General features: G+C 42.3%; 1 protein-coding gene across 1 annotated transcript in view; it reads left to right on the top strand.

The window, feature by feature from the left end:
* Positions 1-23,182, top strand: part of NCOR1 (nuclear receptor corepressor 1) — a 207,516-nt gene that overhangs the window by 13,521 nt on the left and 170,813 nt on the right. The window contains exon 2 of the mRNA XM_054709719.1: positions 18,045-18,222. Coding sequence (XP_054565694.1) covers positions 18,115-18,222 — 108 coding nt within the window. The 5' untranslated portion in view covers positions 18,045-18,114. The remainder of the gene's footprint in view (positions 1-18,044; positions 18,223-23,182) is intronic.

The following is a 23,182-nucleotide window of genomic DNA, read 5'->3' as shown; positions in this document are numbered from 1 at the left end:
ACTTTTATCTTGGACTAGTGGCCCGGTGCATGGATTTGTGCACATTGAAAGTAAATTAATTAGAAGAAATATTTTTATTTTTTTTTTTTTTAGTTATTTCACTTTTTTTTTTTTTTTTTTTACAGAGTGGAAGAGAGAGAGGGATAGAGAGTTAGAAACATCGATGAGAGAGAAACATCGATCAGCTGCCTCCTGCACACCCCCTACTGGGGATGTGCCCGCAACCAAGGTACATGCCCTTGCCCGGAATCGAACCTGGGACCCTTGAGTCCGCAGGCCGACGCTCTATCCACTGAGCCAAACCGGTTTCGGCAGAAGAAATATTTTAATATTGCTATTCGCCCTTTCTCTATGATAGAAGTGTCAGGGATGACAGAAAATTAGTAAAATGTACATGAAAATAATATATAAATTGATTAACAAATAAACAATAACAACATGATATAACAAATATTTTACATGAAATTTTTACTATTAGAATCTTCCTTTATCATTAATTTTTATTTTATTTATCTATTTATTTTAAATCTTTTTTTTACATTTTTTAATTGATTTTTTACAGAGAGGAAGGGAGAGGGATAGAGAGTTAGAAACATCGATGAGAGAGAAACATTGACCCGCTGCCTCCTGCACACCTCCTACTGGGGATGTGCCTGCAACCAAGGTACATGCCCTTGACCGGAATTGAACCTGGGACCTTTCAGTCCACAGGCCAACTCTCTATCCACTGAGCCAAACCGGTTAGGGCTATCATTAATTTTTTAAAATATGCTGGGTATTCTGGAAAATTTATATAATTTGGACAAACTTTGCCTTTGCTAAACCACCGAGTAAATTTTCCATCAGATGGTTTTTTCATCGGAGAAATTTATGGATAGGCAAAATTGACATGTAACAGTCATTCCACCACAACTGTGTTCGATAATTGCATCCTCATTTACTTCATTTTCGCTATGAAGGCAGTTCCTACCAGTCAATAACTGTTCTTCAGACATATTCTGTCAACGATGTCGCTTTCTTTTGGCTTCAGAGGTACGTTGTGCCAATAGTTCTTCAGAAATACTCTGTTGACGACGTCACTTTCTTTCAGCCTTAGAGGTATGTTGTGGCAATAGTTGGTCGTCAGACATATTCTGTTGACAGTTTCAGCTTCAGAATGTCAACAAAAACATGATGTCATTACCCGGTGCCCACAGCCATCATTTCCGGGCTGGGCTGGGCTGTGGGCCGCATTTTGTGCCATGGGGTCTTGGCAGTGTTGGCTGTGATTTGTTGGGGTGTCGCTCTGGGGTGGTGGCAGGGCCTGTGTCCCACTTGGGAGAAGCCAAGTGTTGCTTTTTGGGCGCCAGGTCCGTAGTGCCATTTATTGTTAAATGACCTGTCACTAGGGAGAGGAAGTTGGGCGTTGCTACGTGATGTCATTACCCGGTGCCCACAGCCACCGTTTCCAGGCTGGGCATTTTGCGCCATGGGATCTCGGCAGCATCAGCTGTGATTTGGTGGTCTGTCGCTCCTGGGTGGTGGCAGGGCCTGTGTCCCACTTGGGGGAAGCTGAGTGTTGCTTTGTGGGCACCAGGTCCGTGGTGGTAGGGCCTGTGTCCCACTTGTAAATGGCCAGTGCGTGTCATGGCAGCTCCTGCATCTGCCCCCTGGTGGTCAGTGCGTGTTATAGCGACCAGTCGGACTGTCGGACACTTAGCATATCCTATATAATAAAAGGGTAATATGCAAATAGACTGAACCGCAGAACAATCGAACAAACAATCAAAGCATACTATGCTAATGATATGCTAAGGCTGCTCAACTGCTCGCTATGACATGCACTGACCACCAGGGGGCAGATACTCTGGTAGGTTAGCTTGCTGTTGGGGTCTGGCCAATGGGGACTGAGCGAGATGGGCCGGACACGCCCTGATCGTGCACCAGTGGGGTCCCTCAGCCTGGTCTGCACCCTCTTGCAATCTGCAATCCAGGAACCCTGGGGGATGTCGGAGATCGGCAGTACATGCCGATCCCGCAGGCCACTCCCCTTGGGAGGGCGCCAGACACAGGGCTCATGGCTGGTGAGCGCTGCTGCGGCAGTGCGAGCCTCTCCCGATCGATTGCGGCAGGCACAGTGGGGCCAGAATGAGCAGGAGTGGCAGGTATGAGCTGCAGGCAGCTGCGGGTTTCAGTCAGATCCCTGCAGGCCACCCAGAGGGACCCCACCCCTGCACAAATTCGTGCACCGGGCCTCTAGTTAGCATATATATATATACACACTAGGGGCCCAGTGCACAAAATTTATGCACTGGGGGGGGGTACCTCAGCCCAGCCTGCCCCCTCTCACAGACTGGGAGCCCTCAGGGGATGTCCTACTGACAGCTTAGGCCCACTCCCCGTGCCTACACCGAAGTCTGGCCTCCCTCTGTGGGAGGCGACCAGGCTGATCAGGGGAAGGCGCCAGCTCCATCACCCCGCTGCTGCAGCCACTGCCAGTCACCGCAGCCACCAAGGTGTTTTCATCAACACGGATTCCAGTCCTTTCACCATGAAAAAATGACAACTTTCTTTAGGCATTTTCAAGATGTGTCTTTCATAGGATATGACCTTTCTTTCTTTTTTATCCTCACCTGAGGATATGTTTCCATTGATTTTCAGAGAGTGTGGAAGAGAGAGAGAGGGAGAGACAGAGAGAAACATCAGTGTGAGAGGGACACTTTGATTGGTTGCCTCCTGCATGAGCCCTGACCTGGGCTCCGGCCAGGGAGGAGCCTGTAACCTAGGTACATGCCCTTGATCAGAATCGAACCCGGACCCTGTGGTTGGCAGGCTGAGGCTCTATCCACTGAGCAAAACTGGCTAGGGCAGGATATGACATTTCTTAGCCCCTCCAGCAGCAGACCTTCTTTTTTTCTCCAGGAGTGAGGTGGAAAAACCCTTGATCACCTTCTTGGATTCTTATTACCCAAGTTACCAAGAACACTGCAAGTGGTGTCATACAGGGAGCTTAGCCAATGAGCAGTCAGAAAAGGTGTTTACGCTCGAACTGGTTTGGCTCAGTGGATAGAGCATCAGCCTGCAGACTGAAGGGTCCCAGGTTTGATTCCTGTTAAGGGCATGTACCTTGGTTGGGGGCCCATCCCCAGTGGGGAGTGTGCAGGAGGCAGCTGATTGATGTTTCTCTCTCATCGATGTTTCTGACAGTCTATCCCTCTCCCCTCTTCTCTGTAAAAAATCAATAAAATACATTTTTTTAAAAAAAGAAAAGAAAAGGTGTTTCATCTGCAGCACACGTGCAGAGGATCCCCTGCATTGTGTCCACTGGGCTAGAGGCGTGTCCCCAGCTGCCGGGCCACGCCCCTAAGCCTGGCAGTCCCGCATTTGCTGTGTCCGTGGGCTGAGGGGTGTGGATCCTGTGGACACAGCATATGGCGGCCGCCAGGGGCACGCCCCCAAGCCGGGCGGCCCCACGTTCGCTTTGTCCGTGGGCTGGGGGGCGTGGATCCTGCGGACACAGCACGCGGTAGCCGCCAGGGCACGACACAAGACCGGTGGCCCCGTGTTAGCTGTGTCAGCTGGGCTGGAGGGCGTGGACCCAGGCCGCTTGGCGCTTGCGCTTGGTGCCCTCGGCCGCTTGTCCCGGGACCCAGCCCGCTTGGCGCCGGCACCCATAGGCCACTCCTGGCTGGGGGGGCGTTCTGGGACCCTGGCTGCTCAGGGCCTATGCGCAGGCCTACTGGCTCAGAGCGGTCTGGGTCCCGAGGATGTTCCTGGGACCTAGGCCTCTCAGCGCCTGCGTATGCAAATTAACCCACCATCCACCATATTTGTTGGATTAATTTGCATACACATTCCTGATTAGCTGGTAGGCGTCGTGGAGGTATGGTCAATTTGCATCTTTCTCTTTTATTAGTGTAGATATATATTTGGCTCTAATTAGGTGTTTTGTTTTGTTTTGTTTTATCTATCACCCTAAGGTGATTTAAGCTACCTGCTCTTAGATATCTTTGGTTAGGGAGGATAAAATCTTGGGATTTATCAGCTGGCTGTTAATTGTTCAGCCTTTCCAGCTGTTTGTTCAGCCATTTGTCTCAGTTTTCTCTTTCCACTTGCCAGGGAATTTTCCTAGGTTCTTATTAACTTGCTTCAGGAATATGTTCCAAGATCCCCAGTGAATGCGTGAAACTATGGATGGTACTGAATCCTACATATACTATGTATTTTTTTCTATTACATACATACTTTTTCTCTTAAAGGAACCAGTTTACTTCTTTTGGCGTATCCAAATTGCCAGCATCACTATTCTTGTGCTTTGGGGCCATCCTATCTAATAATAGACAAATATGCAAATTGACCATACCTCCGACACACCCACAAGCCACGCCCACAAGCCACGCCCACCACCCAATCAGAGCGAGCATGCAAATTAACCCAAACCAAGATGGCTACAGCCACAGAGAGCAAGGTTTCCTAGGTAACAGAGGAAGCCAAGCTTTCTGCCAGCCGTTGCAGGCCTAAGCCTCCACTCAAGCTACAAAGTTTCAATTATAGAAGGTAAACAAATTCAAACAAATGGCGGCAGAATGGAGCTTAAGAGAGCAGGCCAGGGTTGCCGCCGGCAACAGGGGAAGCAAAGCTATCCGCACACCCTGGCCGGGCCCACCCACTTAAGGCAACAAAGTTTCAATTATAACCCCAACACAAATGGCTGCGGGCCTCGGAGGGAGCCCCAGGCTTGGCTCTGCTCCAGGCTACAAAGTTTCAATTGTAGAAGGAAAATAAATTCCAGATACCAGGGCCTCCGCTTGCATTGTGAGGGGGCATGGCCCGCCTGCAAACCACCACAGGCCCCTCGCTCAGGCCGCCCCACGCCCCAAGGGAACCCCACCCTGATCAGGGACACCCTTCAGGGCAAACCAGCTGGCCCCCACCCCTGTACCAGGCCTCTATCCTATCTAATCAAAGAGTACTATGCAGATTGATCATCACTGCAACACACGATATAGCTGCCCCCATGTGGTCAAAGATCCTGCCCCCATGTGGACACAAGATGGCCACCACAAGATGGCCAGCAGGAGAGGGCAGTTGGGAGACACCCGGCCTGCAAGAGAGGGCAGTTGGAGGTGATCAACCCTGCAGGAGAGGGCAGTTAGGGGTGACCAGGCCGGCAGAGGAGGGAAGTTGGGGGCAAACAGGCTGGCAGCAGAGTGGTTAGGGCGTGATCAGGCTGGCAGGCAGAAGCAGTTAGGGGCAATCAGGAAGGCAGGCAGGCAAGCATTTGGGAGCCAGCAGTCCTGGATTGTGAGAGGCATGTCTGACTGCCCGTTTAGGCCCGATCCCAGGGATTGGGCCTAAACGGGCAGTCAGACATCCCTTGAGGGGTCCCAGATTGGAGAGGGTACAGGCTGGGCTGAGGGACAAACCCCCTCCATGCACGAATTTTGTGCACCGGGCCTCTAGTTGTTAAATAAGGGTTACTTGAACACAAGTACTGTGATACTGCTACAGTTGATTTGATAATTGAGTCAGCTGCTAAGTGACTAATATGCAGGTAACATATGCAGAATGGGTATGCTGGACACAGGGATGATTCATGTCTGGGCAGGATGGAGGATGGAGTAGGATGGTGGGAGATTTAAAAGTCATGAATTATTTCTGGAATTTTCCATTTAATATTTTTGTATTGCAGTTGACCACGAGTAGCTGAAACTGCAGACAAGTGGGGGTGGGGGGGGAGGGCTGGCGGGCAACTATGGTACTTTAATGTGGGAAGATACAAAAAGGAATTTAAGTAGAGCAATTTAATTTTACTACATTTTATTGCCTGTTTGTAAAATATAGGAGGCTAGTTATGAGTTTATCTGTAAAATCCAGATAAAATGTGTTCTTGTCACTTATAACAGTGACATTTAATTCTAGTATATTATTTCCATTCTAAAATATAATTATACTAAATGTTTATGATGAGGTTGCATATAAAACCTTGACCAGGTTTCTTTTTTTTTTAAAGGTGCCCAAATATGCCCCAAGTTTTAATAAGATTACTCTATACAGGTACAAAGATTGAAATAGCATGTAAAAATTGTTATAAGTTACATTTTTGAAAACCAGAGAATCTAATTAATACATCTTGTGCTAATTATGCTCTAGCCAAACCACCCAATGCTTTCTTTTTTACACACAAGTTACTTCTAATTCTTGATACTGGGTTTCATCTTACTGACTTCAGCAACACTCAAGACCTATTAGTGTTTCTTTGGGTCAAATAAAAAAGTGGAACTGAAGTATAATGAAGTCATTCAAGTGCAAACTATATAGATTCCTTATAAGTTATTGGCCTCAAGATAGACTTTCAAGAAAGAGATGAAAAAAAAAAAAAAGACATCACAGAACTTCTATCAGAGGTTATCAAAATATTGATATACAGCATGTCCTAACAGAGTAGGTTTCCCAAACTGCTGCACAATGACCCTAAAATTACTATCAAGAAAAAAAAGTACAAGAATCAGGCTAATGGCTAACTCCACTTAGTGTCTTAATTATTCTCCAAACTAATATCATCAGAAGGATCTCTAAGAAATGGGCAACAATGACCGCTACATCTAAAGCTTCAGTCTTAAGTTCCCTCTCACGTGGGTCTTTTCAGAGTAGAGAGAGGGTGCAGTATCTAATAACTTGTAGCATCTTTTGCGGCTTTTTTCCCCAAGCAGTTGCCAATGTCCACATTTCATGTCTCCTGTGGAGTATGCCTTGACCCAGCCCCAGTCCAAGCCCCTGGAAGTTCTTTACTCTGTCCTGTGTTGGGGTGAACCTCCTGGTAGAAGGGAAGGGAATTTGGCACGAGGGTTGAGAGTCAAGTCACCAAGGTTCTTTGCTAGTACTTCTGAGACAATTTGAGAATCACCTGAATCTTCTTTTTTTAAAAATCCTACCTCAAGGATATGTTTTTTTATTTTATTTATTTTATGTTTTATTTATTTATTTTTTGGGGGTGGATATGTTTTTTATTTTATTTTATTTTATTTATTTATTTTTTAAAATATATTTTATTGATTTTTTACAGAGAGGAAGGGAGAGGGATAGAAAGCTAGAAACATCGATGAGAGAGTAACATCTACCAGCTGCCTCCTGCACACCCCCTACTGGGGATGTGCCCGCAACCAAGGTACATGCCTTTGACCGGAATCGAACCTGGGACCTTTCAGTCCACAGGCCGATGCTCTATCCACTGAGCCAAACCGGTTTTGGCGGGATATGTTTTTTATTTACTTTTTTTTTTAATCCTCACCAGAGGAGTCAGGATATTTTTTCCCCATTGATTTTTAGAGAGAGAGGAAGGCAGGGGGGAGGGAGAAAATGGGAGCTAGGAAGAGAAAGAGAGAGAGAGAGAGAGAAGAGAGAGAGAGAGAGAGAGAGAGAGAGAGAGAGAGAGAGAGAGAAATACTAGGTATACCAGTTACTAATACGGATATTTTTCAATAGATGGAGTTACACATATGTTGATATATATGTGATTTCATATGTATGCTATTTTGTTGTATTGACAGCCAGCTTCAAAACTTCATATGTCAAATTTGCTGAAGGTGTTAACATCATAGATATTTTTACGCTTAAAAATGTCGAATTTCGTGCCAAAAAAAAGAGCATTTGCAGGAAGTTTTAATTCATTACTTTATTTTGAAGAAAAAGCTATTGTATACTTCGGGAAGCTTATGGTGAACATGCTTCATCTCAAGATACTTGTGACCGCTGGTTTAAATGCTTTAAAAGTGATGATTTCAATGTGAAAGACAAAGAACGTCCAGGTCAACCGAAAAAGTTTGAAGACCAACAATTACAAGCATTATTGGATGAAGATGCGTGTCAAACTCAAAAACAACTTGCAGAAAGATTAAACATTGCTCAGCAAATAATTTCTGATCATTTATAAGCAATGGGAAAATTTTTAAAGGAAGGAAAATGGGTGTCACAACAACTGAACGAAAGACAAATGGAAAACCGAAAAGTCATCAGTAAAATGTTGCTTCAACGGCACGAAAGAAAGTCTTTTTTGCATCGAATCGTGACTGGCGATGAAAAGTAGATTTATTTTGAGAATCCCAAATGCACAAAATCATGGGTTGATCCAGGTCAACCATCAACATCGACTGCAAGGCCAAATTGCTTTGGAAAGAAGACAATACTCTGCATTTGGTGGGATCGGGAGGGTGTGGTGTATTATGAGCTTCTACAACCAGGTTAATACTGATCTCTACTGACAACAAATAATCAATTTGAACCACACTTTGATCGTGAAACGACCAGAATGTGCCAGAAGACACGGCAAAGTAATTTTGCTTCATGATGACGCACCATCACACACTTCAAAACCAGTTAAAGACACGTTAAAAGATCTTGCCTGGGAAGTGTTAAGCCCCCCACCATATTCACCAGACCTTGCTCCTTCAGATGACCACTTGTTCGGATTGATGGAACATGCAGCACTTCAAAACATACGAAGAAGTGGAAAATTGGGTGTCTGAATGGTTTGCCTCAAAACAAGAAAAGTTCTATTGTAATGGTATCCACAAATTATCTGAAATATGGGATAAATGTGTAGCTAGTGATGGACATTACTTTGAATAAAGCACGTTTGATGTTTCTCTTGAAATCATCGTGTTTTCTTTGATTACAAAATCGCTATTATTAACCGGTATACCTAGTACATTGATGTGAGAGAGACACATTGATTGATTGCCTCCTGTTCTGCCCTTCGGTCCAAGGCCCAAAACTCTAACCACTGAGCAACTGGCCAGGATTTATTTATTTATTTATTTATTTATTCATTTATTTATTTAATTGTAGAGAGAGAGGAATGGGGAGAGAGGAGGGAATATTGATCAGTTGCCTCCCATATGTGCCTTGACTGGGGATTGAACCCAAAACGTAGGTACGTGCCCTGACCAGGAATGGAATCTGCAACCTTTTGGTACAAGAGATGATGCTCCAACTAATTGGGCGAGCCACTTAGCCAGGGCCAGCTGAATCTTATTCACTCAGCATCTCAGAAAACCCCCAAGTCAACGTTGAGCTTATTTGGTGAGCCTATTGGAAGTCTAGTCACAGCTTGAAGCCCTTCCTAGATCCCCCCCAAAGATGTTCCAGTGGAAGATGATGCTCAAAACTCTCAAATTGCTACAGAGGAGCCCAGAAAGAACTGTATAGCCCAGAATAGGCAGGAAAGTGTGTAGGATATATAAAATATATAAAATATTCCCATCTTAATTACACACACAAACATTTCTCATCCTAAAACATAAACATATATAATCATGTTTTAGGGTGAGAATGCTCAACAGTATAAAGTTAGCTTTTGTTCTCTCTTTAGTCAGTGTATGAATTTAATATTAATATGGTCTCATCTAGAGTTTTTTATACGGCCTAACAAGCTGACTGATATTCACATGAAAGAAGAAAAGTGATAGAATAGCACTCTGAAGGCTTTGAAAGGAGCAGCAACAACTAAGCATAGTGAGGGGAAACTTGTCCAGATATAAAAGCCTTATAGTGTTACAGTAACTTAAAAAGTGTGGCATTGGCATAGGAAAGGATACTCAAATTAATGAGTCTGGAATCATGGACATATTATAAATATACTTTATAATAAAGATTACTTATTTTTCTTTATGAACAAATGTCTATGTACCTACCATCTGTGTTTAAGAAAACAATATTTTATCATACTTGTTTCAAGAAATAAATTATTAAAGATTGTTCCCCCTTCCTAAATAATTTTCCTTTCTTAGTTGTGACTGTTATCCTAAAGTAGATGTATATTTTGTGTTTATGCTTTGATATGTGCACATATAAAATATCTTACTAATAAAAGCCTAGGTGGTCCTCATGCTGTGATGCCCTCACGCTGTTACAAGATGACTGTGTGCACAGCGGGCACGCGCAGGTGGGCGGGCTGGGTTTGACGCTGTGTGCGTGGCATGGAGCCTGCCTGGGAGTCCCGCCTCCTCCCAGCTCCACATGTGGCCAGGCCTAGGGATCCCGTGGCTCTGTGCAGCATGGAGGAGGCGGGTTCGGCAGGTCCCTGTGCGGTGCGGAGGCCTGGGGGTCCGTGGCTCTGGCCTACCTCTTTGGGGCAATCCATTGAGGATCCCCAGATGGGTGGGCGGGGCCTGCCTCTTTTGGGCGATCGATTGCGGGGCTCCCATACTGTGACAGGGCAACAGGCCAGGCTGGGGGAAACCCTCCCCCCCAGTGTACGAATTTCATGCACCGGGCCACTAGTATAGTATTGTTGTCTGTGTCTGTAACATATTAGCATCACTGAATAAATTGTTTTTACTGAGCTTTGTATTTTTTTGAGGTTTATGTGTTTTGACACATATAGCTCTAGGTTTTTTTTGTTTTGTTTTTTAATATTCACCAGAGGATAATTTTTCATTGATATTTAGAGAGAGTAGAAGAGAGAGAGAAATATCGATGTGAGAGAAACACATTGATTGGTTTCCTTCTGCATGTGCCCTGACCAGGGCCCGAACTGGAAGGAGCCTGCAACTTAGGTACAAGCTCTTGACTAGAATCGAACCCAGGAGTGTTAGGTTTGCAGGCCAACACTATCCACTGAGCAAAACCTGCTAGGGCTCTAGTTTTTCATTGTAACTTTTGTATAATATTTTATCATATAAATATACTATATTGTGGAATTTAGGTTATCTTCAAATTTGACTTTTGCGTTGCTGCAATAAATATCCTTTTTTATGTAAGTACTAGTGGCCTGGTGCATGAAATTCATGCACATTAACCTTTTGCACTCGGATGTCGAGTGTGACTCGACACGGTTAGCATCGGTAGCAGCTCGTATGTCGAATTGTATTGAATGTATCAATAATTTGAAATATAAAAAAATCAAATACATAAGTTTGTATGAAAAGAAACTCCAGTATTTTATTCTACTGCCGCGCTTTGTAAAATCTGGGGTATTTAAAAAAGTAAATCCCGAGTAGAATAAAGGAATTGAGAAAAAAGCAAGCGAGTGCAAAGGGTTAAAAGGGAATTAATTAGAGAAAATATTTTAATATTGCTATTTGCCCTTTCTCTATAATAGAAGTGTCAGAGATGAAAGAAAATTAGTAAAACGTATATGAAAATCTACTTCCTGTCAGAGTCTGGGGCGCGCTGCGGGACCTATAGTCAAGTCCCTGCCCACCACCTGCATGCGCTTCGAAAAAGCAGGAGACCCATACCCGGCTGGCCCCACCCCGTCAAGGCCCTCAGGGTCGGGGGGGCGCAGCCTCAAGTCCCCTGACCCGGTGCCAGGGTGGGGGGCGTGGTCTGAAGTCCCCCATCAAGCCCCACTGGGCGGGGGCCGTGGCCTGAAGTCCCCTTTCAAGCCGCGCCGGAGGTGGGGGGGGGGTGGCCTGAGGACCCCTGTCAAGCCCCGCAGTGCAGGGGGCGTGGCCTGAGGTCCCTCACCCCAGCCAGGTGCCATGCAGCCTCAGGTCCCTGCTGTTCTGTCATGACGTTACGGCGTCTTGGCTAATTTGCATATTCCTCTATTATATAGATTATATGGATAGATGTGAGTTTTTGTAGGGCATATACTAAAATTGCTGGGTTGTAACAGGGATGGCATTTCAGAACAGTGTGTAGAGGCAGACTTTTTTAATAACTATAAATTAAAGAAAATATAGGTAGACCCCTACCTAACCATTTTTTAGAAAAAAATTTAGGTGATTAAGGAGCTAAATATTAAAAAAAAATAAAACTTTTAAAAGTTGAAGAGGAGAATAATATTTTTTAAAATTTGGCGTAGCTCGGGTCTTCTGAATGTTATGAATTCTGGAAGAAAATAGAGTAGGTCTTCACTTAACTTCCTAGATAGGTTCTGTGACTTTAGGCTAAACAATATATAACTAAAACACATTTTACCATAGGCTAATTGAAATAAGCAAGATCTATGTTCCTATGGTGTCTCATCCACATGAGAATGTAACAGTGTTGAATAGAAATGACTTCTGAGGATCTGCTATATTTGTAACATAAAGGTAGAAAAGGATTGATATTCAGAATACTGAGAGATAATTCAATTTCTAAATATAAACCAGCAAACCCCTCCCAGCACCACTCCATGCCCCATTCTCGGGCCTTTCCCCCTGCCACCCTACTTCTTCACTCTCCTCCTGCCTCCTTGCTTTACATTAGGACTTCTGTAGTCCTCCATGAAATGCTCTAATCTCTTTCAGGCCAACTGGGTCTTCTACTCTTTCATGCTTTGGCTCTAAAATAATCTTAGAACTGGGACAGTCTTGAGAAGGATATGGAGCATAATTAATAATTGCACTGGGACAACAGCTGTAAATTGGGTTTGTTTCAGGAAATCAGGTCATCCTAGCTGAGATTGGCTTTCTATGATCACCCTATAGAAAATGTCCCTTCTCTCGTTCTGTTTTATAGCACTTCATGATATTATTTCATGATTATTTATTTTCTATGTCACCTCACAATAAGATGACATACCTTGGTCACCATTCTATGCCAATGTTTAGAACAGTGTGTTGGTACATAGTAGTGTGCACTGTTCGCTAAGTATTTGTTGAATATATGACATTTCTATCTCTGGTCTTAAAATCTTGTGAAGATATGAGACACATGGAAAATTGAATACTAATGCTATATACAAATTATACATTAGTAAAATAAAAATGTTCTCATTTATACAGACTTTTGTGACAGTCCCCCAAATAAAAGTTCCCATTAGCTAAACTTTTTATAAAACACTTTTCCAAGCTCATATTGGATATTTTGGACAGTTCCTTGAGAAACAGTCTCAGGCATTCATCTTTGGGTATCTCTGTATTGAATAATCAAATGAATTCCTAGAAGGGGAACTGCTGTGCAAGAGAATATGCGTATTTTCAAGGCTCATGGTATATATTGCCATTCTCCTTTAGAATGCAATTTGTACTCATTTGACATACAAGTGTAAAAGAGTGCCTTTTTCTCTAAACTCTCACCAGTACTAGGCATCTATAATAATAATCTATAACAATAAAAGGGTAATATGCTAATTAGACCAAACGTCCTTCTGGTCGAAGCTGGGGCTGGAGGGAAGCCCAGGTCCTGGGTGCCTGCAGGCGGCTGGAGGGAAGCTAGCCCGGGTCCCTGGTGCCTGCGGGCAGTCGGAGGGAAGCCAGCCCAGGTCCCAGGTGCCTGTGGCGGCTGGAGGGAAGCCAGCCTGGGTCCCTGGTGCCTGCGGGTGGCCAGAGGGAAGCCAGCCTGGGTCCCGGGTGCCTGTCAGCAGCCAGAGGGAAGCAAGCCTGGGTCCTGGGTGCCAGAGGGAAGCTGGTGCCGGCAGCCGGAGGAAGGCCTACTCTTGCATGAATTTTGTGCACTGGGCCTCTAGTTATCCTATATAATAAAACCCTAATATGCAAATCGACTGAATGGCGGAATGACTGCACTGACCACCAGGGGGCAGACACTCAACGCAGGAGCTGCCCCGTGGTGGTCAGTGTGCTCCCACAGGGGGAGCGCTGCTCAGCCAGAAGCCAGGCTCATGGCTGGCGAGCACAGTGGTGGTGGCAGGAGCCTCTCCTGCCTCCGCTGCAGGCGGGCGGTAAGGAGTGAGGGGTCCCGGACTGCGAGAGCCCCAGACTGTGAGAGGGATGTCTGACTGCTGGCTTAGGCCCATTCCCTAGGGGGAGCGGGCCTAAGCCAGCAGGTGGACATCCCCCAAGGGGTCCCGGACTGTGAGAGGGCACAGGCCGGGCTGAGGGACACCTCCCCACCCCCCAGTGCACGAATTTCATGATTTTTTAATATTTTGCAAATCTGCGGAGTGATTATATTTTATTTTTCTGTGATTTCATTAATTTTATTTCCTTAGTTAATTCCATATTCTTGTCATGTTTGAAGTGTCATCATTTTTATTGCTTTATAAGAAATATAAATACACGTATATGCATATTTTATTTGGTATATCAAAATTTTGCTATTGTACTTTTTCTGTTGTATGGTTTGCCATTTAAAGTTGTCTTTGCTGTACAGAAAAATAAAAAAAATACATTTTGTAAGTTAAAGATATCAACCTAACCTTATTTGTGCCTTTGGTTTGTGCTTAGGATGTCTTTTTCTGTCCCCAGTGTTTATATGTATTTCTGTTAGGCTTTTTTCAAAGTACTGCAAATGTTACCTGGTCTTTTAAGGACCTCCGATTGGAAATCACTTTGAGAATATTAGTGTCCTTAATTGTCTTGCCTTATCCTGAGGGTTAAGGAACAAAGGGAAGAAAAGCAAATGGTAATTTCTGTTCTGAGAGCTTTCCTGGGGAAGATGTAGGACAAAAACCAAAGATTTACTGAATGTAATAACTCTCTCAGACTGTATTTCAGCAAAAAGATTTCTTTGCTTATAGGGTAATGTTATTTGCCTCTAAGATTAAGGAAAAAGTGCTGCTAATTAAATCATGATGTGCCATTGATTGTAGGATGCACATTGACGTCAGAGTTTTTAAGATATGAACATAGGGTGATATTAAAAACCCTGAAAGACGATATATATTAACTTGCACTGCAGCACAATAATTTTAAAATCCTGTGGTTGCTTTGTATAGTTTTGTTTGTTTGGGCTTGGTATTTTTAAAACACAGCTTTATTGATACATAATTTGTATACCATACAATTCATCCATTTTTTTTTACAATGCAATGGTTTTTAGTATATTCAGATGTATGTATGTACAAACATTGCTACAGTCAATTTTAGAACATTTTCACCATCTCAAAAAGGAATCCCAATCCAGAGAATATTATTTAGCCTTAAAAAGCAGAGTAATTTTGATCTAATGCTATTATATGGATAAGCCTTGAGGATATCCTAAATGAAATAATCCAGTCACAAGATAACAAATACTGTATGATTATACTTATATGAGGAATAGCCATATTCATAGAGGCAGAGAGTAGAATGGTGGTTACCAGAGGGAGGAGGAATTGGGAGTTAGTGTTTAATGGGATTAGAGTTTCAGTTGGGGAAGATGAAAAGTGCTGGAAATAGATGGTAATGATAGTTGCACAGTAATATGAATGTACATATGCTACAGAAATGTTCACTTAAAAATGGCTAAAATGGCCCTAGCCGGTTTGGCTCAGTGGATAGAGTGTCAGCCTATGGACCAAAGGGTCCTAGGTTTGATTCTGGTCAAGGGTTGCAGGCTCCTCCCTGGTCCGGGCCCTGGTTGGGGCTCGTGCAGGAGGCAAGCAATTGATGTGTTTTTCTCTGTCTTTCCCTCTCTCTTCTACTCTCTCTAAAAATCAATGGAAAAATATCTTTGGGTGAGGATTAACAAAAATAAAAATAAAACAAAAGAGTTAAAATGGCAATTTTATGTTAAGTGTATTTCACTACAGTGAAAAAAACAATAGAAATCCTAGACACTTGAGCTTTTATCTTGTATTCCTTCATCCCTATCCCACTATCCCTAAGCAACCAGTAATCCACTTTCTATCACTATTTTGACTATTTTTGGACTTTCATATGAAAGGAAACATACAAAATATATACTTTTATGATTGGTTATTTTTACTTAGCATGTTTTCAGGATTCATCCAAATTATAGCAGGTATCAGTACTTCATTTTTTTTTTTTAAGAGAGTGGAAGGTAGGGGGAGAGAGACAGAGACAGAGAGAGACATTGATGTGAGAGAGATGCATTGACTTGTTGCCTCCCAAACGTGCCCAGAAACCAGGGCAGGGATGAACTTGCAACCCAGATATGTGCCCTTGACCGGGAATTGAACCCATGACTATTTGGTGTGTGGGCTGATTCTCTAACCACTGACCCACGCTGGCCAAGGCCATTCTTTTTTATGGCAGAATAATATTCCCTTGTATGGGTATACCTGATTTTATTTATTCATCATCAGTTGTTGGAAATGACACTTGGGTTCTTTCCAAGGTCTGTATAGTTATTTTGGGACTTAACTTGAGATCTTACAATTATGAGGAATAAAAACCTACTCCACTTATATTAAGTAAAGAAGGACTTCTCCTTGTGGGGGTGGACCCTGGAGCCGAGAGTCAGGAGCCAAGGCAACTGCTGCTGTGTCTTAGGGGCTTGCAAATTCTCTTGGCTCTACTTCTCTATGCATGTCTACTCTAGTCTTTGTCTAGATTGGTGTTCTCTACTTCCTCAGTAACTTCCGGTGGCACAGAATATGTGGCTCATCTTGACTCTTGCTGTGGCCACTTTGCAACTTAGGTCCTTCTAGCTCATCTTCTCAATTCCAAATTTCTGAAGAGGGATCCAATTGGTACATCCCTGGTCCAATAGGGTAGTTTACTTGGTACAAACATGGTGTCAAAACCACACCTTAGCCGAAACCGGTTTGGCTCAGTGGATAGAGCGTCGGCCTGCGGACTGAAGGGTCCCCGGGTTCGATTCCGGTCAAGGGCATGTACCTTGGTTGCGGGCACATCCCAGTAGGGGTTGTGCAAGAGGCAGCTGATCGATGTTTCTCTCTCATCGATGTTTCTAACTCTCTATCCCTCTCTCTTCCTCTCTGTAAAAAATCAATAAAATATATTTAAAAAAACAAAACAAAAAACCACCACACCTTAACTAGGGGCAGGATTTTTAGAAGGAGTGTGTGCACATGGACCTGGATGTAAACGACCTGTAAAGGACACTAATGCTAGTCAATCTAAAGATTGTCCGAATTCTCCAGGCCAGTGGTCATCAAACATGTTGGTCTTAAGACTCATTTACACTCTTATAAATTTAGAGCTCCAAGGAGCTTTTGTTTATGTGGCTTATATATGTTGATATTGACCACATTCAATTATTAAAATGGGGAAACTTTAAAGATACTTATTTAGGAATAATATAAACCCATTTAATGTTAATATATATAACATGTTTATGACAACTATTTTATGAAATGAAACAAAATTTGTTGAGAAGAGTGACATTATTTTACATTTTTGCAAACCTCTTTAATATCTGGCTTAGAAGATAGCTTGGTTCTCATATCTGCTTCTACATCGGTCTTGTGGTATGTTGTTCTGATTGAAGTTTATGAAGACAAGCTAACCTCAGACAGTTATGTACTTGGAAAAGGGAGGAGTATTTTAATAGCTTTTAAAGATAATTGTGGCTATTCTTTGATACCAACCTAAACCAGAAAAGTGGCAATTTTTTAAAGGTTAGTTGCTGTGTAGAATCTGAAACCATATCAATGAATCTTTCATATTCTATCACAGTCAACATTTACTGGTTTGTCATGTACTTTATTTAATTGTGGTAAAGTATCTTGTGCTTTAAATAACTATTCATGCATAATTTTGTAACATTCGGTATTAGTTGGAAAATATTGGTTCATTGAGTTACTGTAGCTATTGGAACATTTTATTATATAATATAAAAAAATCTCACACTTAATATCACCACCAGTCTTGTCAGAAAAGTCTTTAAATGTGGGAAAATTGTCAAGTTCTTGGTGGCAGATGCAAGTTTTTCCAAAACTAATTTTCGCAAATATTGGCAGTTTTCTTCTTTGACGTGGTAGTCTCACTTTGTTCTTTCTTGAAAGTTTTCCTATTAGTGCCTTCTTAGCTTATCATTTTGGCACAGAATTTTTTAACAAAAACAACATTTCCTCTGCACAAATGCCTATCTTGTAAATACTCTCGAATCCTTTTAACAGGTGACTTTTTTACCACCTCAAAGTTCACAATCATGGACTTTAGTTTTTGTAATATATAATGTTTGTTTCTCAGACTTTTATAGAAAAAACGGCATTTACTGAGCAGTTGCTATGTGCCAGTCCCATGTTTTTACTTTATACAGCTGCTGGTATTATTTGTGGTATGTTAAGTAACCTTTTTTAAGTGTAAAGGGAAATAAAGACCTGTTAATATTTTTAAACGTCAATAATTTCTATTAAGTAATTACATGAGCGTATCCTTTTACTGGTAATTGTGGTTTTATTTATGTAGCTATACTTATAATTTATTAGAAGTACACCTGGTGCTTTAGTTCTTATCAGTTCTATTTTTCTCCATTCTATTTAGGTGGTTTCCTAGAAACATGATTGTTTGTTGGATTTGATCTCACAGCCTGGTGAGGACTTCTTTACTGATAATGTCAAGTTCAGGTTATCCTCCCAACCAAGGAGCATTCAGCACAGAACAAAGCCGTTATCCTTCCCATTCTGTTCAGTATACCTTTCCCAGCACCCGGCACCAGCAGGTAAGGAACAAATTCTGTGTAAATTGCATATGTATTTTGTGTTTTTCTTTTACTTTTCCTATGGTATTTGTTGGTCAGAAACCAAATGTAGTTGTTATACATATACAGGGGGTTTGCAAAAGTAGGCTAACAGATATAATAATATAATCCTACATAATAAAATCCTAATATGCAAATTGTCTCCTTGGGCTGTCTTTTGACTGCTTGCTATGAGGTGTGTTGACCACCAGGGGGCAGTGCAGAATATGGTGGGCATTGGCGACGTGGCGCTGGCAGCAGGCAGCAGGCAGTAGTGAAGGCGCTGCCAGCCCTGATGGGCCCCGACGTGAGCGGAACTGCGGTGGGATGGTGGGGCAGGTGAGCGGGTGGCGCCAGGCCAAGGCACGGTGCCAGGTGGGGCTGTGGAGCTGCGAGGCTGGGGGTGCACCGAGCTGGGGCCTGATCTTCCCAAGGACCCTACCTGTGCTCAAATTAGTGCACTGGGCCTCTAGTAAATAAATAAATAATAATATAAGAGTAAACTGTTTTGTGTACTCACAACTGTAGACCTACTTTTGCCAACCCCTGTGTGTGTGTAAACTTTTTTTTTAATGACAAGAACCATTCTCAAAGATGGAGAACTAAAAGTTGGGTATTAATTATCTTTGGCTTCTTACTATGGCTTTATAACAGATTTATGACAGAGTGACCACGTAGGGTTTTGTTGTAGGATTTGTTGTGATTGATTGTAGGATTTATTGATAGAATATTAGTTACCTAGAGTTTCTAAGTTAAGACCTATGTTTGTGCTCCAAGTTTGGTTGAGTATTAAGCTGGCCAGATAATATGGCCTCTTTTGAGTGATGGCCAGGATAGGGCCTCTCCCTTCTTGAGAGATTTGATGGTAGGAAGATGAAAGAGTTTGTATTATTGATTTACCTTGTGAAAAATAAAATGTGAAAAGAAATTATTACCTAAGAGTGGGCCAGGTACAGGGATTTAAGAGGTTTGAAGAAAAAATGGAAGGGACGTGATGAAATGGTCATTCAAAGAAAAAGGAAACAAACTTATCAGCAAATTATAGTTGAGTACTACTGAGAACTCCTTTGAAGTGTGTTCATACTTACAGAGTGAGAAAGGACATTCTTACCTTGTTTCTGTTTAGGGAAGCATTCTGTCTTCCACCATTAAGTATAATATTAGTAGCACATTTTTGTAGATGCTTTTTTTTTTTTTTTTTGGTGGAAGATGTTGCTTTCTAGATTGATAATTCTTATCATGATTGGGTGTTGAAATTTGGTTGCATGTCCTTCCTCCCCCCAGTGTTAGTTATCTGATTATTAATTTCTTAGATTATTGTTGCTTTTTTTTTTTAAAAAAAAGCAACTTTGAGGTTTAGTTTATACATAATAAAATTTAAATATATGTATACATTTTGACAGATTTATACACCCATAAAACCCCACCAAAGTGAAGATATAGAACATTTCTCTCACCTCTGAAAGTTCCCTTTTCTCCCATCCAGATCAGGGCTCCTTCCCAACTTCCCACAAACCTTAGCTCACAGGAAACTGATCTGCTGTCTGTCATAATAGGTTATATTTGTCTTAAGTTTCATGTGAGCTTCCATAATATTTTTGAATTTTAGTTATGTTTTGTCATATCTCAATAGTTAGCTTTTTTTTTTTTTTTTTACTACTTGACTAGGTATGGATATATCACAAATTATTTATGTTGTTACCTATTCCAGTTTTTGGTTGTTACTAATAAAATTACTTTTTATCTATGTGTTTATTGTATTTAGATTATATAAAGAGCCCTAGCTGCTTTGGTTCAGTGGATAGAGCTTCGACCTGTGGACTGAAGGGTCCCGGGTTTGATTTCAGTCAAGGGCACATGCCTGGGTTGCGGGCTTGATCCCCAGTAAGGGGCATGCAGGAGGCAGCCAATCGATGATTCTCTTTCATCATTGATGTTTCTATCTCTCTCTCCCTCTCCCTTCCTCTCTGAAATCAATAAAAACATATTTTAAAAAAAGAATTTACCTTATTTTCTTAAGAGTATCCTTTGGAAAATATATGTGTGTGTGCTTTTTTTAATGAATGTTGTTAAGCCCTAGCTGGTTTGGCTCAGTGGATAGAGTGTCAGCCTTCGGACTGAAGGGTCACAGGTTCGATTCTGGTCAAGGGCAGGTTCCTCTGTTGTAGGCTCAATCCCCGCTCCCCAGTCAGGGGCATGTGCAGGAGGTAACCAATCAATGTGTCTCTCTCACATCGATGTTTCTCTCTCTCTCTCTCTCTCTCTCCCTCCCTTACACACACTCTAAAAATCAGTGGAAGAATATCCTTGGGTAAGTATTAATAATAACAGTAACAAAGTGTTGTTAATTTGGGAAGTATTCACTTCTCCTGTATTTTCTTAAAGAGTTTGTGTAGGATTGATACTTTTTTCTTTCTTATATATTTGATAGAATTTGTCAGTGAAGCCATCGGGGCTTAGAATTTTCTTTCTTTCTTTTTATAAATATATTTTATTGATTTTTTACAGAGAGGAAGGGAGAGGGATAGAGAGCTAGAAACATTGATGAGAGAGAAACATCGATCAGCTGCCTCCTGCACACCCTCTACTGGGGATGTGCTCGCAACCAAGGTACATGCCCTTGACTGGAATCGAACCTGGGACCTTGAGTCCGCAAGCCAACGCTCTATCCACTGAGCCAAAACAGTTAGGGCAGAATTTTCTTTTTTAAAATTTATTTTTATTGTTGACAGTATTACATATGTCCCCCATTTGCCTCCTTTCACCCAGACCCCACCCCCACCTTAGGCCTTTACCACACATTTGTCTGTGTCCATGGGCTATGCATATGTGCATATAAGTTCTTTGGTTAATGTCTTTCTACCTCATCTCCTCCACACCTCCCTTCTCTCTGAGGTCCGTAAGTCTGTTTTGTTCGTCAGTTTATTTTGTTCATTAGATTCCACATATAAGTGAGATCATATAATATTTGTCTTTCCCAGACTTGCTTAATTCACTTAGCATAGTAATCTCCAGGTCCACCCATGCTCTTGCAAAGGATAAGAAATCCTTCCTTTTTACAGCCACATAGTATTCCATTGTGTAAATGTACAACAGCTTTAAAAAATATTTTTATTGATTTCAGAGAGGAAGGGAGAGAAGAGAAAGAGAAACATCAATGATGAGAGAGAATCATTGATCAGCTGTCTCCTGCACGTCCCACATTGGGGATGGAACCTGCAACCCAGACATGTGCCCTGACCAGGAATCGAATTGTGACCTCCTGGCTCACAGGTCGATGCTCAACCACTGAGCCATGCTGGCTGGACTACAATAGCTTTTTAAAAAGAATGTATTGTTGAAAGTATTACAGATGTCTCCCTTTTTCCCCTCTGTTGACCCCTTCCCCAGGCCTTCCCCACATTATTATCTGTCCACAGAATATGCATATAAGTTCTTAGGTTAACCCTCCTGCCCCCCTCTGAAATATGTCATATGGTTGCATGTTTCAATGTCTCTGGATCTGTTTTATCAGTTTATTTTGTTCATTATATTCCATATATGAGTGAGATAATGTGATACCTTTCTCTGATTGGCTCATTTCACTTAGCATAATACTCTCTAGGTCCCTCCATGCTGTCTCAAAGGGTAAGAGATCCTTCTTTTTTACTGCTTCATATTATTCCATATGTAAATGTACCACAGCTTTTTACCCACTCATGTAGTGATGGGCACTTGTGCTGATTCTAGATCTTCGTTATTTTAAATAATGCTGCTTTCAACATAGGGTGCATATATTCTTTCTGATTTTTTACAGAGAGGAAGGGAGAGGGATAGAGAGTTAGAAACATTGATGAGAGAGAAACATCGATCAGCTGCCTCCTGCACACCCTCTACTGGGGATGTGCTCACAACTGGGGATGTTTCAGTTTTAACTCCATATTGTTTCCACAGTGGCTGCACCAGTTTGCATTCCCACCAGCAGTGCACTAGGGTTCCCTTTTCTCCACATCCTTTTTTTTTTTTTTTTTTTTAATATATTTTATTGATTTTTTACAGAGAGGAAGGGAGAGGGACAGAGAGTTAGAAACATCGATGAGAGAGAAACATCAATCAGCTGCTTCCTGCACACCTCCTACTGGGGATGTGCCTGCAACCAAGGTACGTGCCCTTGACCGGAATCGAACCTGGGACCCTTCAGTCTGCAGGCTGATGCTCTATCCACTGAGCCAAACCGGTTTCGGCTTTCTCCACATCCTTGCCAACACTTGTTGTTTATTGATTTACTAGAGGCCTGGTGCTCGGATTCATATGGGAGAGGCCCGCACCCTCTCTCAGAGACCCTTCGGGGGATGTCGGACTGCCGGTTTCGGCCTGATCCCCACAGGCCAGGCCGAGGGACCACACTGGTGCAGAAATCCATGCATATAAAATCTTCGGTTAATCTCTTCCCTCTCCCCTTCCCTCTGAGATTCATCAGTCTGTTCCATGTTTCTATGCCTGTGTGTTGAACGTCTGCCCCCTGGCGGTCAGTTTGCGTCATAGCTACCAGTCGAACAGTTGGCCGGTCGGCTGGTCGTTAGGCTTTTATATATATAGGAAATTGATGGTAGCCTTTCTGGCAGGTGTGAGGAGATAACCTAATTGTAGTTTTAATTTGCATCTTTCTAACGATTAGTGACTTTGAGCATTGTTTTCATATTTCTCTTGGACATCTGTATGTCCTCTTTGGAGAAGTGTTAATTCTGGTCCTTTGCCTGTTTTTCATTTGGATTGTTTGTCTTCCTTTTGTTGATTTGAGTTTTTTACGTATTTTAGAAATTAACCCCTTACTAGATATATCACTGGCGAATATGTACTCCCATACACTGAGTTCCCTTTTCATTTTGTTCCTTGTTTCTTTTGCTGTACAGCAGCTTTTTAGTTTAATGTATGTAGTTCCATTTGCTTATTTTTTCCTTTG

This window comes from Eptesicus fuscus, chromosome 20 (assembly GCF_027574615.1).
Source record: "Eptesicus fuscus isolate TK198812 chromosome 20, DD_ASM_mEF_20220401, whole genome shotgun sequence".
Classification (NCBI taxonomy): domain Eukaryota; kingdom Metazoa; phylum Chordata; class Mammalia; order Chiroptera; family Vespertilionidae; genus Eptesicus; species Eptesicus fuscus.
The sequence above is the reverse complement of the archived record's forward strand: the minus strand, read 5'-3'. Positions and strand labels throughout refer to the sequence as shown.